Genomic DNA, 23,095 nt, shown 5'->3' on the forward strand with positions numbered 1-23,095 from the left:
GTATGAGCTTGCCAAGAAAACTAAGCCATACCTCGCAAAGAAAACCCAACTTAGGCTAATTGGAATGTTGTCCTGTCAAGCTCCAGCCCTGCCGCACAAAGGACCTTGCTGGCGAGTGCTCGACTAGCGGCATCCGCCAATAGTGTTCCGAACTGAGGCTCCGACCAACCCCTCCTTTAACCAATAACTCATGTAACCCAATAAATGTTTATACTTTTACTACCCGAAGGCCAGTGAAAAGTTTCCATATATGTGGCCATCCAAAGATCGGACGCCACCGTGCTCCAAACAAGTTATAACCTGTGTTTAAACAGAGAACTGCGACGACAACGTGGTTATCATTCTGAAGGCTCGAAAGGGAACCACATCTTGAGCAATGCTGATTCGTTTTCATGATATGATATCTGGAATTCATAACAAATCTCAATGAATGGTGATGCCTATGAGATGCTTATCTTTAGTCCAATTTCGACGATGTCATTAATTCATGCCTGCCCGCGTTTTCTCGCCCCAAAGATTCCATCCCAAGGCATTCATACTTGCACGAAGATTTAGCCACCGCTTGCTCTAAGACTACAAGAACTTTTAAGATGTTATACGGAAATAACTAAAAAGAGTAGTAAACTTCACATGCAGCGCTGACAGACAAAGAAAATTTATATATGGCTTTCCTATCTCTCCTTTACATGAAAACCTTTCTGGGGCCTCTTTATTCCAGTGTTGTTACTGCTGCGATACTAATACCGGTTTCCATTGGGCGAATAGGAGCACTTTTAGCTGCACTAAAAGTGCTCTCGCGAGTTTCGGCGCCTATCAGTGGTCGAACAGGAGCAGTAGCATTGTGTTCTACTGGCAGAGGAGGCGTGCTTTTGGGGTCCCGAGAGCAGCCGAGAGCAGTCCTCGGTGCTCCGTCGCCAGCGGCGGAGCACAGGGAAACGGAGCAAGTCACGTGACCTTTTTGACGTCGGGACGGGATACAAGCAACGCCTGACGTCACGCGCTCCCCCTCGCTACGCTATAGCTACGCTGCTCTCCGAGCAGCGTGAATGTTCCATTGGGGAGACAAGAACGCACGTCTCCCGTGCTTTCGTGCGCTGCTCTGGCTGCTCGTTGCTCTTGCTCCTGTTCGCCCAATGGAAACCGCTATAAATGCGTAAAAAAATGAAAGCAGTACGCGGTTTCAAAATTCAAGCAAGTCTGTATGCTCCACCGCGTCAGTCAGTCTTAAATGTTGCAACAACGATTTCTCTCGCGCAGTACACCACATCATTTTATTACCTTGAGACTCCCAATAGAGGATGTTTCATGATGGGTGGGTAAAACAGTCGTATATGCAAATAAAATGTGGTCGGTCTATTGTGGAGGCTATGCAACTAGATGATGCCGATTGGGCAGGTGGCTGCAAAGATGTCGCATGGAAGGCACTTCGAGTAGAGGGTATGGGAGAGGGAAGTAGCAGTATGCTCTGAAATGTCCGCGGACCGACCCGAATGCAATCTGCATCCTATTTTAGAAGTACGTAGCATAAATTTACAGCGTATATATTAGAACACAGGATAGCTCCCTTGCTATAAAGAACGGGGGCAGCCTTGAAGCTGTAAAGACAAAAAAAAAAGACATAGGGTAAAATCAGATGCGTGCGGGTCATTTACCGCGAAACGTTCTAGGCCCGAAATGAGGCCATCACATCAATTGAGTGAATACTGTTCTGCCTAAATATTTTTGCGAAAAGCATTTGTCTTCTCATCTTTCGATGTTTTCGCGAAGAAGCAAACTATGCTTGCATTTAAATATTTTTAAATCAAGTGCGAAAGCAGATTCTACTTTATATTATCGCAGATGGGTTGTTCCTTCATTGAACTTCAATAGTGCCCGTATATAAACATTTTCTGCGATTTCTTGGTTCAATAAGGAAGCAAACATTGTGCGTTTTCAGTATTTTGTTTATCATATACGTCGTTCGTGGTTTAATCACAATAACGTTTTTTACGTTGATCTGTCGGTAGAGATTATGCCAAAAAATAAAACCTTTTTTTTTTTAAATTGATATTTAAAAATCAATCGCAAAGTTTGCAAAAAGTGATGCTTTCCTTAGATTGAGATCTAAATTAGGCATAAAAGCTCTGGAGATAAAAATAATTGAGATAGTTCTTTAAACACACGCACTTCTTAATCTGCAATCTACTATTTTTTCTTTGAGTAAATATTGTCTCACACGCAAATATATTTTTGAAGTTCGGCACTTCCGAACTTGCTTTCACTGCATGACACCTGTGCGGCGCCGACGTTTTTCCGGGACGTCCGCTTACTTTAGCTTTGTCCGAGGCCGACATTTTCGCATTTAGTTGATGCTAAGAAAAACCATCTTGAAAGATGCGCTTTCCTGAGTTTGACACTCATGTTTGCCTCGGTATGGTCAGGAATACGAATAAATCATCGATGCGCGACACCTATTCTGTCATATTTAGTCAACTTTGCAGGCAGGACAATCACATGGCCATTTCGTTTTCTCTGCAGCACAGCATAGCAAAATGATGGCTTGAACGGGCACACGGATACGTATAGAAGGAGGGTAGATCCGCAAACTGGAAATTTCTCGGCATTCGTCTACTCTGCCCTTCGTTTTCTCATCCTCTCATCTGTTCAGGATTTGATTTTTTTTTTGTTTCCTGGTGTCTTTCGAAAACTGCTTCAAGCTGGCAAGCGCGGTTAAACTAAGGAAGTGCGTGATAGAGCAATGCCTACACTGCGCATTGATGGAGCATGGCATGAATAAAATTCGCTTCGAATAGGGTGTGCTACAGTTGGCGCACAGGGGCGAGAATCAGGCTATTGCGTGACCCGAGCGTAGCTGTTTTTATGCTAAAAACAATGAGTCAGCGCCTTGCAGAATATATCTAATGTCTGATTGTCGTGTTTTAGGCAAGACAACTGAGGCAGCATAGCTCAGACAGGAACGGCTTTATTCCGTCATAACGGAAGCGAAAGAAATGCGCTGTGGTGGCTGGCGCAGCGCTCTTTAATAAGCCACCTTATCACAGTGGCAAGGGTGAGCGGAGAGAGCGTGGCTGAGGCGAGGTAGTTCCGCACCTTTGATAACACTTCGCGATACCACATCCCTCCGCACTTATTTACAGTTCAAAACAAATTCCTGTTCACGGCACATAGCGGTCGGGTGGTCTCCTCTCCCGATGTGGGTACCGCCGTTCTGCAGGTTGTGTATCCGAATGGCGGTCTTTCACTCCAGCCTGTTGACGGGGAGACCGGCAGGACTCCGCTTGCTCATCAGATTCCGGGTATGGCGCCAGAGGAGCAGACATGTCTTCTTCTGGAGCCACTCGGACGATGTGGTTCTTGTGGCGAACCCACTGAAACACACCTCTAGGAGTTACGACACTTAGAGCGGTACGAGACTGGACCAGTTTGCGCCAAAATGGTCGCTGAAAACCATTTTTCTCCGCGCCTGAAGTTCCTGACCTTTACACTTTCACCAACCTTAAAAAGTCGCTCTTTGTGATAGCATGACTTACGCCTTAAGGTTTGGTCAAACTGCTTAGCCGATACTTTTGATTGGATTGAAGGCTTTACAAGATCCAACCTTGTGCGAAGACGTCTGCCAGGCAGGAGGAGTGCAGGAACTTCCCCAGTGGTTGTATGAGGAGTGTTGCGATACGCCAAAAGAAAATCAGCAATAGCTGAGCGTAGGGGTACGGACGGATTCTTACGCAACGCAGACTTGAGTGACTGCACGAAGCACTCAGCCTGTCCATTGCTGCTTGGATGATACGGCGCTGTGCGAACATGACGGGTGCCAATGCTGCGCATGTATTTTGAGAACGCGTCCGATGTGAATTGCGGACCGTTATCAGATACAAGCGTCTCTGGAAAACCGAAACGACAGAAAAGTTCATGAAGACGGTCAATGGTTTTCTCTGCGGATGTATCTTTCATTTCAAACACTTCTGGCCACTTAGAATGAGCGTCTATGACTATCAAGAGCATCGCACCTCTGAATGGGCCTGCGAAGTCGACGTGAACCCGTTCCCAGGGCCGGCTAGGCCACGCCCATGGATGAAGCGGAGCAGGGCACGGCATGTTGCGCTGCAACTCGCACGACTGCCATGCACTCACTTTCTGTTCGATGTCTCTGTCAATTGTTGGCCACCACACGTAACTTCTCGCCAACTCCTTCGTCCTGATGATTCCAGGGTGCCCCTGGTGCAGCTCCTCAAGCATGAACGACTGGAAGCGCTCAGGAATGACGACACGAGTTCCCAGCACCAGGCATCCTTGCTGCAAAGACAACTCCAAACGTCTGTAGAAAAACGGCTTCAGTAAGTCATTCGGAGCTCGATTCGGCCAGCCGCTCAAAACGTACTGCATGACTGCTTTGAGTACAGGGTCACGACTGGTCTCGCGTGCTATGTCACGGCAGTTTACTGGAAGCGAGTCAAAACGCAGAACGTAGAATTTATCTTCCGGTGCTTCATCATCATTGCCAGGCAATGGCTGCCGCGAAAGGCAATCCGAGTGTGCGTTTTCTGCTGACGACTTGTACTTGAGCGTGTAGTTGTAGGCAGATAACAAAACGGCCCAACGCTGCAATCTCGCTGCAGCTATCGTAGGAATGCCTGTTTTGGGCCCGAGAATGGTGTGCAATGGCTTATGATCGCTTACGAGGATGAATGAACGGCCATAGAGGTAGTAGTGAAACTTTTTCACACCGAAAATTAGGGCGAGTGCCTCTTTCTCAATTTGGCTGTAGCTAGCCTCTGCCTTAGTCAATGTGCTTGATGCGTATGCTATTGGCTTGCACATACCATTTGGTAGGACGTGAGAGAGCACAGCTCCGATGCCGTATGCTGATGCGTCGCAAGACAGCTGTAGTGGCAATCCAGGCTCGTAGTGGGTAAGCACGGGTGGCATGGACAGCAACTTCTTAACTTCAACGAAGGCGTCCTCGCATTCCCTGCTCCACACCCAGGGCACATCACTGCGTAAAAGCCTGTTGAGCGGTGCAATTACACTGGATAGGTTCGGAATGATCTTTCCATAGTAGTTAACTAGGCCAAGCAGGGACCGCAGCTGATGCTTGTCATTTGGCCTCGGTGCCTTTGAAATAGCTGCCACTTCGTCATCGGTGTGCTGTTATCATCTGTTTTGGTTTGGCTCGGCTTGGCTGGCAGCTGCGACTGCGATAGTGGCGCTAGTGTATCTGTGGCGCAAGCGTGGCGCAAGTGTATAAAAGCGGAGTGCGAGAATAAACGGGGGTTCATTTCGTCGCTTGGGAGCTCGGTGTCTGGACTGCTTTCTCTGGCAGCGTTCCGGCGCGGGTGCAACGGCGCCCCCCCTGCCTGGGCTAACACGACATGGTGTCAGAAGTGGCCGTCTACGACATGATGTCAGATGGTCAAGAATCTTCGCACTGAGCCAGGCACCTTACATCCACGATGTCGAAGACGCCTTCAATGCGGCTGCATGGACTGCAGCAACCGCCACCGCTGGACTTTGACCGCACGTCAGAGTGGCCGGCGTGGATCGAACATTTCGACGACTTCCGATATGCAACGGGACTCAACGAATGCTCCGGGGAGGCTCAGGTACGAACGCTGTTGTACACAATGGGGAGGCAAGCTCGTGACATATTCAAGACGTTTTCACTATCTGACGAAGACGCCAAGAACTATGAAACCGTAAAGAAAACGTTCGACGGGCACTTTGTAAAAGAGAGGAACATCGTGTACGAAAGCGCCTGTTTCCACAGACGCGTACAAATGCCAGGAGAGTCGGTAGACCAGTTCGTCACTGCGCTACACGGCTTGGCGGAACGTTGCGACTACGGTGAACTAAAAGAACGAATGATCCGAGACAGACTGGTTGTCGGGCTCCGCGACGCAAAGCTCTCGGAAGCTTTGCAAATGGATTCTCAGCTAACGCTGGCTTCGGCGCTGTCGAAGGCTCGCTTAAAGGAAAGCGTCCAACAGCAGCAAAGTACTCTACGAGGACAGCACAGCCATCAGTCATCGGAAATTCGTGACCAGGGCCCCAATGTGGACGCGGTGGTTCAACAGAGGCACAAGGGACGTCTGCATGGGCAACGAACGCCGGAGGTGCGGCAGCATGGGCAACGAACGCCGGAGGTGCGGTGTCCTTTCTGCAGTGGCGACGCCCACCCCAGGACAATGTGCCCAGCCAGAGCTGCCAAGTGTCTTCACTGTGGCAAGAAGGGACATTTCGCAAAGGCCTGCTTGAAGAAAGCAACGGCTACCGCTCAACGAAAGGTACGCGTCTCAGCGGTCAACCAGGAAACTGGAGAGCTACGCGTCTCAGCGGTCAACCAGGAAACTGGAGAGACTTTCGTGGGATCAATAGATGCATGCAGAAAAGCGCGATTTGTTCAGGTGCGCATTAATTCTGTGCCCATTTTTGCAAAGGTTGACTCAGGTGCTGAAGTGTCAGTATTACCAGCAACGTTTCCGGGATTACCGTCCCGACTGGTAAAAACCGATGAAATCTTGCTAGGTGCAGGAGGCAGTAAGCTTAACGTACTAGGCAAATTCGTAGCAGAGATCGCATGGAAAGAGAAAACTGTGTATCAAACATGCTACGTTGTCAGTCCGTTACGCGACGTCCTTCTAGGATTACCTGCACTTGAGGTCTTAGGTATCGTGAAATTTGCAGACGCGGTCGAGTCGGGAAACCTGCAGTACGAGACGCGTTTTCCAGAAATGTTCCGCGGTCTAGGTACGATGCCAGGGCAGTACACCATCAGGCTACAAGCTGGCGCTATCCCGCATGCCATAAGCGCTCCACGCAGGGTACCAATTACCCTGAGGGAGTCCCTGAAGCGCGAAATAGATAAAATGGAGCGTTTAGGCATAATCAGGAAAGTGGATGGGCCCACCGAATGGTGCGCCGGAATAGTTCCGGTAGTGAAGCCCTCAGGAGACCTGAGAGTTTGCGTAGACCTCACTAAATTGAACAAATGCGTAGTTCGAGAGCGATTTACGTTACCAACTGTGGATCAAGCTCTAGGGTCACTGTCGGGAGCGAAATGGTTTTCAAAGCTCGATGCCAACTCAGGCTTCCACCAGGTGCGACTTAGTAAAGACTCGGAAGAGCTAACCACGTTCTTAACACCCTTCGGTAGATACTGTTTCACGCGACTACCCTTTGGAATTACCTCCGCTCCGGAGTACTTCCAAAAGAGAATGTCTGAGATACTAGGTGGCCTGCCGGGGGTCGTTAATCTCATGGACGATGTCCTAGTGTTTGGCGAAAGCAAAGCTCAACACGATGAGCGTTTAAGTAACGTGATCACACGCCTAGCAAGGGCAAATGTGACATTAAACAAAGAGAAATGCTCATTCGGGGTTAGGCAAGTGCGTTTTTTGGGTCACATTCTGAATGAGGAAGGTATTCATCCTGATCCAGCGAAGGTCAGTGCTATAAAAGATTTGAGAGCACCCAGAAACGTTACTGAGCTTAGAAGCATTTTGGGCATGGCGAATCATTTGGGCCGCTTCCTGCCACATTTAGCCCAAGTGTCTGCTCCCATGCGTGTTCTTTTGCACAAGGATAGGGACTGGGTCTGGGACAGCAATCAGAAAAAAGCGTTCCAAGAACTCAAAGAGCTCATTTGTTCAGCGCAATGCATGGCTTTGTACGACGACGCTTCGCTACAAACCACTCTTTCAGCTGACGCATCGTCTTTCGGTCTGGGAGCAGTTTTGTTTCAAAAGCAAAAAGACGGGCAACGTAGACCAGTTGCATTCGCTTCTCGTTCGCTCACCAAAACCGAGCAACGGTACTCCCAGATCGAAAAGGAGGCACTGGCGTTGACGTGGGCAGCGGAAAGGTTTGATGAGTATATACGTGGTCTGGAAGTTGTTTTTGAAACTGACCACAAGCCCTTGGTGTCGCTGTTGGGTCACATGGCAATCGATGCTATGCCGCCAAGAATTCAACGTTTTCGTCTTCGCCTGATGCGATACAGTTTTTCTGTATTATATGTACCAGGCAAATCGCTAACCACTGCTGATACTCTTTCACGTTCGCCGTTAGCTCGTACGAAAGTGGAAAGCTGTTTACCTGTCTCAGAGGTAACCGCTTACTCGAAAGCTTGTTTACTGGGTTTAGAAACAGGCGACGATTTCTTGAAAAGAGTAAAAGAAGGTCAAGCAAAAGACGAAGTGTGTCGAAGCTTGCGCACAGTGTGCAAAAAAGGGTGGCCCAGGAAACAAAATGTTCCCTGTTATCTTCTGCCATACTGGCAGGAACGTGCATGCATTACTTTGGTGAACGGGTTTCTGCTCAAAGGTATGAGGCTTATCATTCCTCAGACCCTTCGCAAGGAAGCGCTAAGCAAACTGCATGACGGTCACCAAGGCATCTCGCGATGCCGCAGTGTGGCTAAAGGTTCTGTCTGGTGGCCGGGACTTAGCACTGAGATAGCGTCATTCGTGAAACAGTGCAGCGTTTGCGCGAGGCATGCGCCAGAACAGATCGAACCGATGATTGCATCGCCAACGCTCTCTTTTCCTTGGGAGAGAGTAGGGGTCGATCTGTTTCAAATTCAGGGACAGCAATATCTTGTCGTAGTAGACTATCTTTCGCGATACCCAGAGATTGCCATTCTTCCGTCAACAAAGTCTGCTACCGTGATAAGCCGAATGAAAAGCATTTTTGCGAGACATGGCATTCCCGAGTGTGTGGTGACCGACAATGGTCCCCAATTTGTCAGTGTCGAGTTCGAGAAATTTGCAAAACTGTATGGCTTCCGTCATGTCACCTCGAGTCCGAGGCACCCCCAGGGAAACGGGGAAGTCGAACGTATGGTAAAGACGGTTAAGAATCTCATTCTAAAATCGGACGACCCTTACTTAGCCTTGCTGGCTTATAGGGCCACACCTGGTGTTCTGAATGTCAGCCCAGCGGAGATACTGATGGGTAGAAGGCTTAGGACGAGAGTCCCAATGCTGCCTTTGCACCGCAATCCGGGACAATGCTGTCTGCAAGAAGCGGCAGCCAAGGACTGTAAAGTCAGAAAGGAGCAAAGCCGCCACTTCGACCGACGTCACCGGTCTAAAAATCTCCCAAAGCTGGAAGCAGGTGATGTGGTGTGGGTGACTGATCTCCGTACCAAAGGTACAGTGCTCGGAGCAGCACCACAGCCGCGTTCATACCGTGTGCAAACGGAAAACGGGGTTGAAGTCCGTCGAAACAGGAGAATGCTTAACCGTCTCCCAAAAAACAGGGTAGATAGCGGGAACTACGAATTTCCGGATAGTCAGGAACAGCCCAGCAGGGCCGGATTGGTAACTGGAGTAGACAACCAATTTGACGAAGCTCCGGAAGCTTTGGTGCCTCTAACTCAGACGGAGACTGACGGTGGCGATTCTCAAGCTAGAATTGTAACTACGACCAGATTTGGAAGAGTTGTTCGCAAACCCATAAGGCTGGGCGTGGACGACTGATGCTGGAGTGACTGTGTTCTGTCGTGGTTTCTTGGGCGTCTTCTAATGTTACTTTGAAGTGTATGCATGTAAAGTTAATAGTGCTTGAAAAGGGGGATGTGCTGTTATCATCTGTTTTGGTTTGGCTCGGCTTGGCTGGCAGCTGCGACTGCGATAGTGGCGCTAGTGTATCTGTGGCGCAAGCGTGGCGCAAGTGTATAAAAGCGGAGTGCGAGAATAAACGGGGGTTCATTTCGTCGCTTGGGAGCTCGGTGTCTGGACTGCTTTCTCTGGCAGCGTTCCGGCGCGGGTGCAACGGCGCCCCCCCTGCCTGGGCTAACACGACAATCGGCTGGACGCACGCCATCAGCGCTTACAATGTGACCGAGGTACTGAAGCTGGTCCTTAAAGAACTGACATTTAGGCGTCTTCACCTTAACGCCTCTTTCTGACAAGCGTTTCAGAACAGCTTCGAGGTTACGCAGGTGCTCTTCATCAGTCTTTCCCGTTACGAGGATATCATCAATGTAACATGCAACCCCTTCGAGTCCTTTGAGCATGTTATCCATTATCCTTTGAAAGATTGCAGGAGCTGATGCTATGCCAAAAGGTAGGCGGTTGACGACGTACAACCCTTTGTGTGTATTTAGCGTCAAGTATTCCTTCGACCGTTCGTCCATTTCTACCTGCTGGTATGCTCTGTTGAGGTCAAGTTTCGAGAACTTCTTTCCTCCCGCAAGGATTGCAAAAAGCTCGTCTGCTCTTGGAAGCGGATAATGCTCAGTGTCTAGAATTGGATTCAGGGTGACCATGTAGTCACCGCGCAGTCTTATCGAGCCATCAGCTTTAATGACCGGCACAACCGGCGTAGCAAACTTGCTGCTAGCCGCTGGTGAGATAACGCCAAGCTTTTCTAGCTTCACAAGTTCCTGTTCTACTGCCGGACGTAATGCGAATGGCACAGTCCTTGCCTTCAGAAATCTAGGCTCTTGATTGTCTTTGAAATAAAGAGTAGCTTTCTCACCATTTATCTTTCCCAAGTCTTCGCTGAACAGTTGCGTGTACTTTCGTAGCAAGGCCTGAAGTTTCTCCGACGACTCTTCGGTCGCACAAGGCAAACTCCTAACGGCGTTCAGCTCCCAGATACGGCTCCAGTCAAACCGAATCTTTTGTAGCCACTCCCGTCCCAGAAGTGAGTCAGTCTTGTGGCACCACGTAGAGCGGTAGGCGCTGCTTTTGGCCGTTCGTTTCCACGTTGACTTCAAGCACTCCAATGGGCTTGATTACTTCACCCGTGTACGTGCGTAGTCGAAGACTGGTTCGTTGCGGGTGCAAATCTGGGAAAAGCCTCCTGCAGTGGTTGCGTGAAATTATCGAGACAGCAGCTCCGGTGTCCAGCTCCATCTGTAACGGTACACTGTTAACTTTGACTGTCACCATAAAAGGCACTGCACGTGTGTCTAAAGTAACATCATTCAGAGCAAGTTTTGTTTGCCTGTTGAATGAGCTTACTGTGAGCGTTTTCACACGTCGCGGACGACTTTTGCAAACTCGTTGAATGTGTCCTTTCTTTTGGCACTTATAACAAGTTGCTTGCGAATGCGGACAAGATGCTGCTCCGTGCTTGGGCGAACCACATCGATAGCATGCTACCGTCTTTGCTTCGGGAGTTGGCCTTGAGCTAGGCATTTCGTGTATATCGGCATTCCTTTCGTGCACTACGTGCGCTTCTGTCGCATTTCGCACTGCTGCTTCAAAAGACAAGGCACGCTCGACAGCTTTTTGGAAAGTTAGGGCATTATCTTCGGCAAATAAATGCCGTTGGATGTCGACGCGCTGCAACCCAGAGACAAATCGGTCGCGCAGTGACTGATCCAAGAACTCGCCAAAATCGCATGTCTGAGCAAGGTGTTTTATCTCGGCCACGAACTCCGATATGGTTTCAGTTTCTTTCTGTGACCGGCGGTGAAATTTTGCTCTTTAGCCGATGACCGACGGCTTCGGAGACAAGTGATTGCGAAGTAGCGTTATGAGCGTTGCATAGGGCTTAGACGAGGGCTTATCCGGAATAGTCATTGACTTGAGAACTGCGTAAGTTTGCGGTCCGATCAAACTCAGGAGCACGTCTACTTTTAAGTCTTCCGGAACCTTGTTAGCACGCAAATATGCTTCTAAACGCTCTTCATACGAAAGCCAATCAGTCGTAGAATCATCAAAATGCTCAACTTGCCCGAAAGTAGACATGGCGAAGGCGTTCCCGTTGCTCTAGATGCTACAGTTCTTGGTCTTGTGCCGAAAGTCTTCAGTGGGCGTAACACCGACAGAGATTCGCCATCCTCGTCGCCACTATGTCGTGTTTTAGGCAAGACAACTGAGGCAGAATAGCTCAGACAGGAACGGCTTTATTCCGCCATAACGGAAGCGAAAGAAATGCGCTGTGGTGGCTGGCGCAGCGCGCTTTAATAAGCCACCTTATCACAGTGGCAAGGGTGAGCGGAGAGAGCGTGGCTGAGGCGAGGTAGTTCCGCAGCTTTGATAACACTTCGCGATACCACAGATAATTCCCCCGTTTATCGAATATATGTAATAGTTCACAGTTTGATTTCTCCACACAAATGTATATTGTGTAAAATGATATTACATTGTAAACAAACCCATCAATAGCGTATATGGTAGCTTTACTGCCAGTTTCGCTCAGAACATATCATTCACCCACATATCATGTATCGAGAGGTTATAACCACTTCTTAATTGAGCTGTGGCGCGTAGTGCTTAGTTGGCGGCATATCATGTCCATGTACCGATCGCACTCTGTCACGTAGGTCTAGTGCATCGTTTTTTGTTAGTGAGACCTCAAGATCAAGATTGTCGTGATTGTGATCGCATCGAGTATCTCATCGCCCGCCCAGGCGCATTCAGAGGTGGCAGCAAAACCGAGGGGCCGTTCTTATCAACGCGGCTTGACTGGTTTCCGCTAGGGGCGCTACATCGTTCATCTCGGCCTTCGAAATGCCACGGTGCAGTTGGCGGTATATCATGCCACGCACGTGCATGAGTGTTGAGAGCCGTAGTGTTATTTTTTTGTATTAGTGTTCTGCTGCCAACTTCAAACTTTGTAGTGCTTTATCATGTCACAGGGAGAGTGCGCTCGCTGCTTAAAGTCCTTTGATGCTGATTATAGATATCTGAAACGTTCTAGTAGTTCTAGCCACTATCATTTGGGTCAGGACTGTTCTGAGGTTGGAGATGCGACTTACTCCTCGATGGGAGCAAAACATGATAAATGGCGGCGCAAGCAGTGCCGTGCCAGTAATTCTTCTCAAGCAGATTCCGCCAGCACCTCTGTGCTATTGGCAGCTATTAATGAAAGGCTTGAGGTATTGCAGTCAATCACAAAACGTGTAGACTCTATTTCCACCGTAGACCTAAGGCTGGATGAACTTCTTTCATTAAAAGCTGGATTCGAAATTCTTAAATCTGTGGTGAATGAAGTTCAGTCATCTCTTGATGGTTTTTCTAAAAAATATGACTCGTTTTTGAGTCGTTCTCTGGTGCACTCCCTAGAAACGTGTGTGGCTTCGAAGGCCTCAACTATCCTAAAACTACAATCCGATTTAAAGGAATTTGAACACTACAGCAGGTTGTCCAACCTAGAGATATATCGCCTTCCCATAAAGCCGGATGAGAACCTGATCGAAGTCCTTAAAGATTTTAGTGTTGAGTTTGTAATTGATTCCTTCTCTCAGGATCAGGTGGTGCTGTGGATAGGCTTGCTCCTCGTTTCGATCCTACCATGCATTACGCTACTTTTAGAAAAACACATTTCGACAGTGATCAGTTTTCTTGAAGCTCCTGGCGAGCTCTCTGTTAATCAGTTCGGGTTTATTAAGAGCCGTGGTATGCAGAACGCGCTTGATGAACTTTGTGATATTTTAAACAGCTCCATTGAAGAAAACGAATTTGCTTGTGCTTTATTTTTGATGTGTCCAAAGGTTTTAATTGTGTTAATCAGGACGTGTTGTCAGAAAAACTGCACAATTATGGATGTAGAGGTCATTTTCTCTCTCTTCTTGTTAAATATCTATCCAATCGTTCGCAGCTCCTTGTATTTGGTACATACAGATATGGCCTGCAGGAGATTACATCCGATGTTCTCATATGATCTATACTTGCACCTTTTTGTGTTTAATTTATATGTCAATGATTTGAGCTCTGTCATACAAACTGTGCCTTGCTATTCAATACGCTCATGATACGCTCATAGTTCCATTACACAAGGACTATAAGATAGCGTTATCTTTTATTCAACACGACAGCGAGTTTGTTATGGAATAGTTCAGCGACAGCTTAATTATTGCCAACAATAAAAACACATGATTAGTATTTTTTCTCAAATATATAAAGGGAATTCATATTGATGTGTCAATTTAATTGCCCACACATAATTGTGCTCATTGCAAATGTTCGTCATTAATGCTTGTGTAAACTATCAAATACTTAAATATAATCTTTGATTCCGGCATGTCTTGGACTACCCATTTGTTGTTTGTATGTTCTCATCTCCGGAAAGTTGCCTGTTTGCTGCACTCTGTTAAGACCCTTTGCCCTATATATGTACGCATGCAAATAGCGGATGCCTTAGCCTACAGTGTTTCACGCTATGATATTTGGTGCATTTATTTCTGCTCTCCTTTTGGCGAAAGAAGGCCGACAGCACACTGGAATCCACCCACTAAATCAGTATTAATTTGTGCTCACACGAAGAATATATTAGCGTTTTTGAACTTTTACATATGCTTGACTTTACTCATCCATTTTCTGAAACAGTAGTGTTTAAACACATCTGGACAAACAATTTTTGTACATCCTATGTTCCTGTGAAAGATCTGCGAAGTTGCGATCGTTCTTCCTGCCTAGAGTGCGAACACGTTATTGAGGCTGTCTTCGAGAACAATATGTTCCTTCTAGTTTTAACCGGTTACCCAAAGAAATATTTTCTGCTCTGCTAATTCCAAAAAGACAGTGAAAGCTTGTCTTGTAAAATTACGTTGATAGTTCAAATAATCTGTTCTGGTGCTGTTTTCGCATTTTTCTCTCCTTTTGTGTATATTTTTGCGTTCGCTCTTTTCGAATCCATTTTTCTTCTCCCATCCCTTTTTGCTCCCCCTTTTTTTTTTCTCCCATCCTTTTTTTTTAACTTGTCTGATCGGTGCACGACTTGTACGCTGTCTACTGCCTCCCACTGCCAATCAAACCTCCTGAGGTTTTGGCAGGCAGGTATTTCTACAGGTGACAGGAAAATATTTCATTAATAATTTATTATTTATGTCTTTGCAGTTAAAGCACAGTTCTATAGTGCCATTCAGTGACATAGATTGTGAGCTTCCAATTTCTTTCTCGTGTCAGACAAAATTTACTCCAGCAAAAAGTTGTGGATTGTAAGCTGGGAAGCTTTTGCATTTAATGAGCTATGTCATGTATTTTTATCTCGAGAGCCTTTATGCCTAAATAAATTTTCAATTAAGGAAAGTATAGCTTTTTGACAACATTGGGACTGATTTGCCAAAAGTACTTATTAAAAAAAGTTTAAATTATTTTTAGCCTCAGCTCTTCCAAACGCTGAATGGTGTAATTTATTGTGACTGAAATATGAAAGTAATTCACGATAGAAAATTTTAAAACCGCACAAAGTTTTACTTCTTTATGGAATCAAGGAAACGCAGAAAAGCCTTCCTTGAAAAAAAAAAAAGGGCGCCATGGCGACTGGGGAGAGAGGAAAACATTGGAGTGACAGGGAGGAAGAGAGGATGCCCGGTTCGGCATCCCAGGGCAGTCGAGCATGGGGCACAGGAGGAGTGAGTTTGATCTCGAATCAGTACGTCGTCAATTACGCCCGAGCGAAGACAACCCTGATGGAACGGAGAGGGATCTGACCGATTCCGTGTGAAGATTCCGGTCAAAGGCTCCTGCTAGTCATCCATCCCCGCCTGGCAGCCAAGTTCCTCGACTGACTGCCGCCAACATGAGTAGTATCAGCAACCCCTGGCAAGAGACCATTCGACACTTGCCGTTTTCCACCCATTGTATCCACTCTATGTATACCATATGCATACTACTACGTCCCTTAGATGTACAGCAATAAATGGCTGTAACCAAATTTCTTCAACCTGTCTTCCTTTCTCCGAGCCTCAGGACGGTCCCATATCTAGGTCCAAGACCCTTAGAGGCGGTTGCGGTCCAAACCTTCACCCCTCTAGGGCTGTCTCAGCCTGCTGATATTTTGTGTTTTGTTTGAGTGCGCCAGCGATCTGTATATAATCCGTTTTGCAAGGCGGAAACTGTTGGAAACCGCACTATGATCCGGGGTGAGTGCGCAGGACTACCCTCCGCTTCCGTAGGCCGAACTGGCATTAGTGCCAAGTGTCACCGTTACCTATGAAGAGGCCTATGCTGTATCTCTCCCGGAACGAATATTTTTAGCTATATTTTATAATTGTTACGGTGAATGTCGACGCAAGCGCACATCGAATGAACCTTATGGGCAGCTACCGAAACCGTAATATAAACTTATACTACGAGAATACTTTTGCTTTCATTGTAACACTGATTTACCATGAAATACGACCAATTTGATGTATATTTTCTCTCGATGGGGGCACATATTTTCTTTCAATATTACGCTGCCGTCCTTTCACAATTAAGGGATTTGAGGCGTGTTATACACGGGAAGTGATATCGGTGGTTACGCAGCTAAGCGCTGCAGTCGTGAACCGAGCTTGACTAAGGTAGGCGTCAATGGCACACGGACGCTCAAGTGTGAGGAGCGAATGATCGCGCTTGTCCTCTTAAACAGCGTACTTTCCACATTCATCTTTCTAGAACAGCACATAAATCAAGCAGTGTATAAAGTACCGTCGGCGTCTTTATGCGCCTTCGAGTACCTCCGACAGTGCGGCAACAGAGCATGCGCGTCCTGTTGTTACAGCTTCGTTTGCGCGGTGAGTTGTTGACAGGAATTTCTAAATACGTGCGGCCCCAGCTTCACCATGAAAGTAGATGAGAAGTTAGCAACATTTACAGAAACGGATGTCGCAAGCATGCTGCCCGCTGGTACGGTGGACGACGGCACGGGGCGTGCGCGAAACAAGATAGTGTCGAAACCCTGGTCGCTATTCCAATGTAGTATTGCAAATGCATTATCTCCCCCGCCTTCCAGTCAGCCGGCTTTAAGAACTCCTTTGTACTTCTCACACTGTCGACAACCCCTCTTGACGACGTCCCCTCCTCACTCATTTGATCATTAGAGAGGGTGGGGAAGGGATGGGTAGGGGGCGAAAGAGGGAGGCGAGGAAAAGGGGGACGGTAGGGCGTGCGTGCTAAGCTCTTTTCCCTTTTGTTAGTATTGCTTAGTTTGTTTTCGACAGTGCGGGCATAGACTGCTCATGGAGGAGAGCCGGGAGCGCCCATTCGCGTGGCTGTTTGATAGCGTGTTGTCCATGCCACGCTCAAGAAAGCGGCACCTCTTGTTAAAAAGCGCTTCATTCCAATGTTAAAAGATTGTGAATCGTCAAATATGTAATTCGTATGTAATAGTCATTTCTTAACATACACAGTTCTGTTCCCAAACAAAAGTGTTCGCAAAGCGAGTTGTCTGTAATTTTAAATCGCTAAGTAAATCAAGGAAAAAGTAGAATGACCCTGATAAGAACGCATTTTTTGTTTTCACAAAAAGAGCCAAATCTGGACCCCGAATTAGATGAAGTTCAGCAGCAATTTTTAGTTTCCTCAAATATATATATTCAGAGCTGTCACTTATAACCTTCCAATGCGTTGCTGTGGATAAAAAAATGAACTGCTTTTTGCTTTGGTTCTCCCAAGGTGGATTTGAATCTTTTCGAAACAAAAAAGGAACCACTTTTATTAGCCCCAAGATCAGCTTCTATTCACTACAGTGAGTAGCGCAGCGAAGATTAGACAAAAACTTCGGGCTTTGCTATTTTCTTTTTTATAAAAAAGAAAAAAACAAGGCATGTATAATTTTGACACGCCGGGAGGCTTATTAGACACCTATAGTAGCCGCATGATATGTTCATGTATCTTCTGTTACATTGTTCACACACAATAGACCGCCACTACTTATATGCACGTAGTCGGTTGACAGACACTAGCTGCAGTTTTCGACGTAACAATTATCAAACTGAAACGCTTTACTGTTTCTTAAGCATAAACATTATTCGTAAAACATTCGAAGAAAGAATGGGGAAGAAAAGGTCATTTCCCCCAGTTTCGCAGAATCCAGCCGCCTGGTCCAGCCCTTTATCCTCTCGCCCTTGCGCGTGTCGCCTACAGTAGCAAAAAGGAAACACCCCTGCTCTCCAGCTTTTTCAACTGCCGACAAGAAGGGTAGGGTGAGAGGGGATTGTGATTAGGGGGAGCCGACACACGAGTAAACATGCGTGGCACTAACTTCACGGGATTTCGGCACTGCGGGGAGATGGCCGATTGCCTCCGACACGCGGAAACCGCCAGACGGGGAAGCGTGCAACACCCGCCTTCGAGTCTCTCACAGTGCGCTACTTCCTTGTCGCACTTAGGCCTAAATTGTTTCGCATCGAATGTACATTTTACGGTGTTTTGAAATACCAGTGTTGTGCCCGGCCAAAGCCGCCCAGAAATTCAGCCGGACGCCAAACATCTCCGGCGAACGCATTCTACACAACATCCGAATACTGCTCTGCAAATCACCGGTGCACTAGAGGCGAGCCATGCTAAGTGGAGAGAAGCGACGTGTTTTAACATGAGCTAAGCATCCAGACAGCTCGACGCCGTGGCCCTGGCGGTGGACCCCTTCTCGCCCCGCGGCATATTTGAAGCAAGAGCGCAGCAAGCTCTCCTATTGGCCCTGCGAAAGTGCTGCCGTCGGATTTGACCATTTGAGCGTCAACGGTTTCTGGGCTACCGGAGACTCAAGTGCTTCATTTCGAGACTCCGAGTGTGAGTTCGTCACTAGCGTTCATCGGCAGCAGTCGCCCCCTGCGAGAGTGGACGCGGCGGAATCTCTCCAGCCATTGCTGCACGAGAACAGTCGCGTATGGCTATGTTAGCTTTCGACCCCAGAGCCGATATCGTTCTATACATGCCTTTAAATAGTGTATAAAGCTTTTTCTTCATCTCACCAGCGCCGACTCGGATTTATCGCTACCGTCCAGGGAGCTGACAGCCCTCGTTCACGAAACGGGTGACGAGCGCTACGCAACCAATTCCTTGGCACAACCCTGTTGATGGTGGGATACTGTGTGATAGCCCCACCGGCACAACAATAGTGCCAGAGTAAGGGGTCTGCTATTAAACGGACTTATTGCAGACTCCATACGTATTAACGGAAGGAAGATAGGGTAATCTCCTCTTTCAGTTGTGAAGCCAGCGTGCAAGCAGACGGTCAGGCGTGCTGCCTCGACGGGTGATGGCTGCGAGAAAAACTTGCTGGTAATTCATTTATTGCACTTATCAACCCCACGATACTGGTAACTAATAATCAATGAAGACCAATTTTCCGCAGTCGGTTTGTTTTTTTAAGGAAACAGGAATTTTTAGCACCCTCTTCAGAAGCTGGCGTAAGGTATCCACCGTATAAACAATGCACGTGGCACGGCCGGCGCCACGTACAGTGTTTATAAGGTAGCGGAGGAAGTGAAATGGGCATCTTATTCGAGATTCCATCAATGGAATGAAGTCTGTATTTAACAAAAAGCGTTAACACACAAAGGATCTGCTTAACTGAAAGGAGTGAAGCAGAAACCCTACAGACACACTCGAGCTGTCGCTACATGCTTCTCGCATACGTTCTCGGCAATCATCTTAAGAGTTCTTTGATTATTTGGGCAGTCTAGACCCCGCACCGCTGTCCCGATGACTAAGCATTAAAAAGAGCCCTAACAAAGGGATTGAAGTCTTAAACCACAATACACGGAGGAGCAACGCTGCTCTGTTGTGCATAAAGCGTGCGAACACACCTTCCTTTCAGGACTGGCTACAGTGGGCTGGTGAAATGAATGCGCTTAGAGAGTAGTTTCTTCCTCTCCAGGTTGTGTTCGGCAAACTCGTCGATAGGAGCCAGTACTAGGAGCAAAAACCTGAGTGCACAAAAACAGTAGGTGTGTTCGCTTTTTCTTTGTCAAATTAGTTCTTAAAACAGATCCAGTGCGCCAAAGCAGTGCTCCTTCTACCACTGATAAGAATGTAACTATACAAAAATATCCACACGTATTTGGCTCTTATTTATAGTTATTTAGTACAGACTGCCTGCAGAAAGCAAAAAGTGATTGAAATGACGGCAAACAAAAGGTCAATAGCTTCGGATCTGCTCTTTGGAACGCAACAATGTTTAATCATATATCTTAGTCACGCCTTTTAGTTAGGTGTCAGTGCATCTGTCAGCTGTGCGTGGCAGATTTTAGTGTTTTGTTGCGAAGTTATTTACCATGAAAACTCGAGCCACGCAGGCCACGGCAATGTCTGCACAGAACGTCATAGGTCATGTTTCTTTTTGTTTTTAGGTGATGGTCACATTCAGAGCACAAAAAATTACCAACTATCGTTCAGACCATGAAGAAAATGTTTTACATTCAGTAGAACATAAGTACGACGCAAAATACCGGCAAAGGTACCTTTGTATTTCACTTAGACCCTAAGCAATTTGATTTGAAATATACGCTATTTTCGTCAGTTTGATTTTTTTTTTTGTAAGTAACTGTTCTGGATAGTTTTCGTCGAGCTTAAGATTCCACCTAAACGCAGCAGAAGCAGCCTTGTGTTTGATGTCGTGTGTTTTCATGCCGAAAATTGTTGAGAAGCTAATCTTTTAGCAAGAGCTATTTATGAGCGCTACGGCTTTACATGCCACAAAAATGTGCTATAATAACCAACAAATCTGCGCTGTTGTTATCTCGCTGTCCTTGCTAGTGTTTAATACAGTACCTATTGGTGTTCTACAAAAATATAAAAGACTGGTATGTAGAAAGAAAGGCTTTTCTTCTCACTTGAAGTTTTACGGACGTCATACCGGGGGACCAGATGACACCAACATTTCATCAAAAGCGTGGGCCACCATCGCTTAAGCAGGATTTCCTGTATACATGTCTAGAATAATGACTGCATTTTGACGTACACTGATTGCCTAACGGTCTGGCAGAAAATGTTTGATTCCTTGTTCTTTTAATTTTGCTAGTGTGGGCAGAGAATCTGGAGCTTTCTCTTACCAAGCTTATCCGACGGCTTTATACGGAGCGAATCAGAAAGCTGTAGTGATAAGACACAAAGCTTCGTCCTAGAACTCATACAAGCCATTACATAAATAAATAGAAGTGTATCAAACGCTATTAGCTAAGGTAATAAGCCCCAATTACCGTCTTATTCACATAGATGCAACCAGAGAGATTATAATAAAACGTAGGCAGCACATTGTACGCAGGAATACATAAAATCAGGTGAGCTGCAAATGTCCCGTGAACAGAATTTATGAATTATCCCACACGGGTTTGAATGTTTGTGGTTCATATCAGGCATCGATTTGCCGTTGATAAAACTGAATGTTCGCGCAAGTGCAGCAGTGAAGCTAAACAGCAGACTTGCCAGACACAGTGCGCTGCAGTGATGATGTATCTATCGTTGATAAGGGCCCCGCCGCAAAAGTGTTGGTAACGATGCGTGTAGATGCCAGCTTGCCACGGCCAGCTTCCAGGAACAGCAGTGGTCCCCCCGTAGATGCGGTCCTCATGGTCAAGATGAGGCGGTATTGCTGGCACTCCGCACTGAGCTTGAAATTGAATTCAGGAAAACAAGGGCAAGTTCTGTTCATTAGTTCGAATACTAATGCGTTCAGGAGGACAAAGAACTGCTTCTTCCCTAAGTTGCAGAGTAATACAATGCGCTAAGCAACGCAGAAATAGTTTTATGGTCTGCAGCGATATTACCTTAAACAATGTGTTCGTATGGGCGCGGGCAGAAAGTTAAATACAATGCATGATCTGTACGCATGCACCTAGCGCCTCAATGGTCTGAATTTAGCGGTGCATTCTGTCTTAAGATAAAAGAGATGAATATATCAAGCTACCTGTGGGGCTAGAATGGCTTCTTGACTATGTTTACTTGTGTTTCACGTTTTTTTCGGCCACATATGGAGAGGGCAGGCTGGGGTGCTGTAAAGGAGGCCACCTGGATTTTTCAGCGCTCGCATACCGCGCAGCGCACCGGAGCTTGTGTCTTTTTGGTGACACATGTAGTACGCAAACGTGAATTCTATTGTACCAGTGCGCTCGAAACCAAAACGAAGAACAATTTGGCGACCATGACCAGCGATATTCTAAGAATCGTGTTGCGGTAGCCATTGGTGTTTCTAACGACATAGAAAGCGTACGCGACACGACGAAGTCACTATGGTTGGGTTATGGTTATGTTCGGGAGGAATAAAAATAATGACGCACCAAGTAACCATATCAGGTTCAGTTTAGACTTGAAATGGAGACTCATTCCATGCCTATAAATGATTATTATTCAAGTTTTGCGAGTTACTTTATTAGTATCTCTTAAAATGATTTGCAGAAGACTAAGGTAATGTTCAACAGCCTCGGGAAAGAACAGCAGTTTACATTAGGTAGCGAAGTACTGGAAGTAGTAGGCGAATATGTCTACTTAGGACAGGTAGTAACCGCTGATCCGAACCATGAAAAGGAAATAACAAGGAGAACAAAATTGGAAAGGAGCGCATTTGGCAAGCACTCGCAGGTTATGACTAGCAGCTTACCGGTATCGCTCAAGAGGAAAGTATATAACAGTTGCATCTTACCGGTACTCACCTATGGGGCTGAAACGTGGAGGCTAACCAAAAGCGTTCTACTTAAGTTAAGGACAACCCAGAGGGCTATGGTTAGATGGCATCCTCGAGGCACTGCAGATGAAGTTATGTGATGTTAGGAAGATAGTGAGAGACCGGAAAGCGTGGCGTGACATGGTCCATAGGGTCACGAAGAGTCGGACTCGACTGAACGACTGAACTGAACATTAAAAGATAGGAAACGTGCAGAGTGCGTCAGAGAAATAACTCAAGTTTCCGACATTATAGCGGAAATTAAGAAGAAATGGGCATGGGCGGGACATGTAGTGCGAAGAGAGGATAACCGATGGTCGCTGAGGGTAACAAACTGGATTCCAAGGGAAGGAAAGCGTAGCAGGGGGCGGCAGAAAGTTAGGTGGGCGGATGAGATTAAGAAGTTCGCAGGGTTTAAGTGGATGTAGCTAGCACAGAACCAGGTTAAATGGAGAAATATGGGAGAGGCCTTCGCCCTGTAGTGGGTACAGTCAGGCTGATGAAGATGATGATGATGATGGTGGTGAAAATGATTTGCGAATGTCGATAGCACGTTGACCGTAGACTACTTCACATATACCGAGACGGCGCTGTGATGATAGGATTAACGTGTTGTCATTTTGTTTTATGGCAATGAGTACAGTAGGACACTTTAATTAAACTCTTGATAATCATTTGTGGCCGTAAAAAGTTTTAGAAGTATATATTTTATGGGGCGAAGGGTATGTCTTTTACAGGTTTCGCGTTTGTTGTGAGCCAGCAAAACTACGCCGAG

The 23,095-nt window shown here is 46.7% G+C and overlaps 1 protein-coding gene across 1 annotated transcript in view; it reads right to left on the bottom strand.

Annotated features, from left to right (window-relative positions):
• The window catches only part of LOC146194623 (chymotrypsinogen B-like), a 39,485-nt gene that overhangs the window by 6,151 nt on the left and 10,239 nt on the right, over window positions 1-23,095 (bottom strand). Inside the window, exon 2 of the mRNA XM_084597472.1 lies at window positions 21,087-21,270. Within this exon, the coding sequence (XP_084453598.1) occupies window positions 21,087-21,270 (184 nt within the window). The remainder of the gene's footprint in view (window positions 1-21,086; window positions 21,271-23,095) is intronic.

Source organism: Amblyomma maculatum, chromosome 3 (genome assembly GCF_055883805.1).
Source record: "Amblyomma maculatum isolate TAMU_Amacu chromosome 3, ASM5588380v1, whole genome shotgun sequence".
NCBI lineage: Eukaryota > Metazoa > Arthropoda > Arachnida > Ixodida > Ixodidae > Amblyomma > Amblyomma maculatum.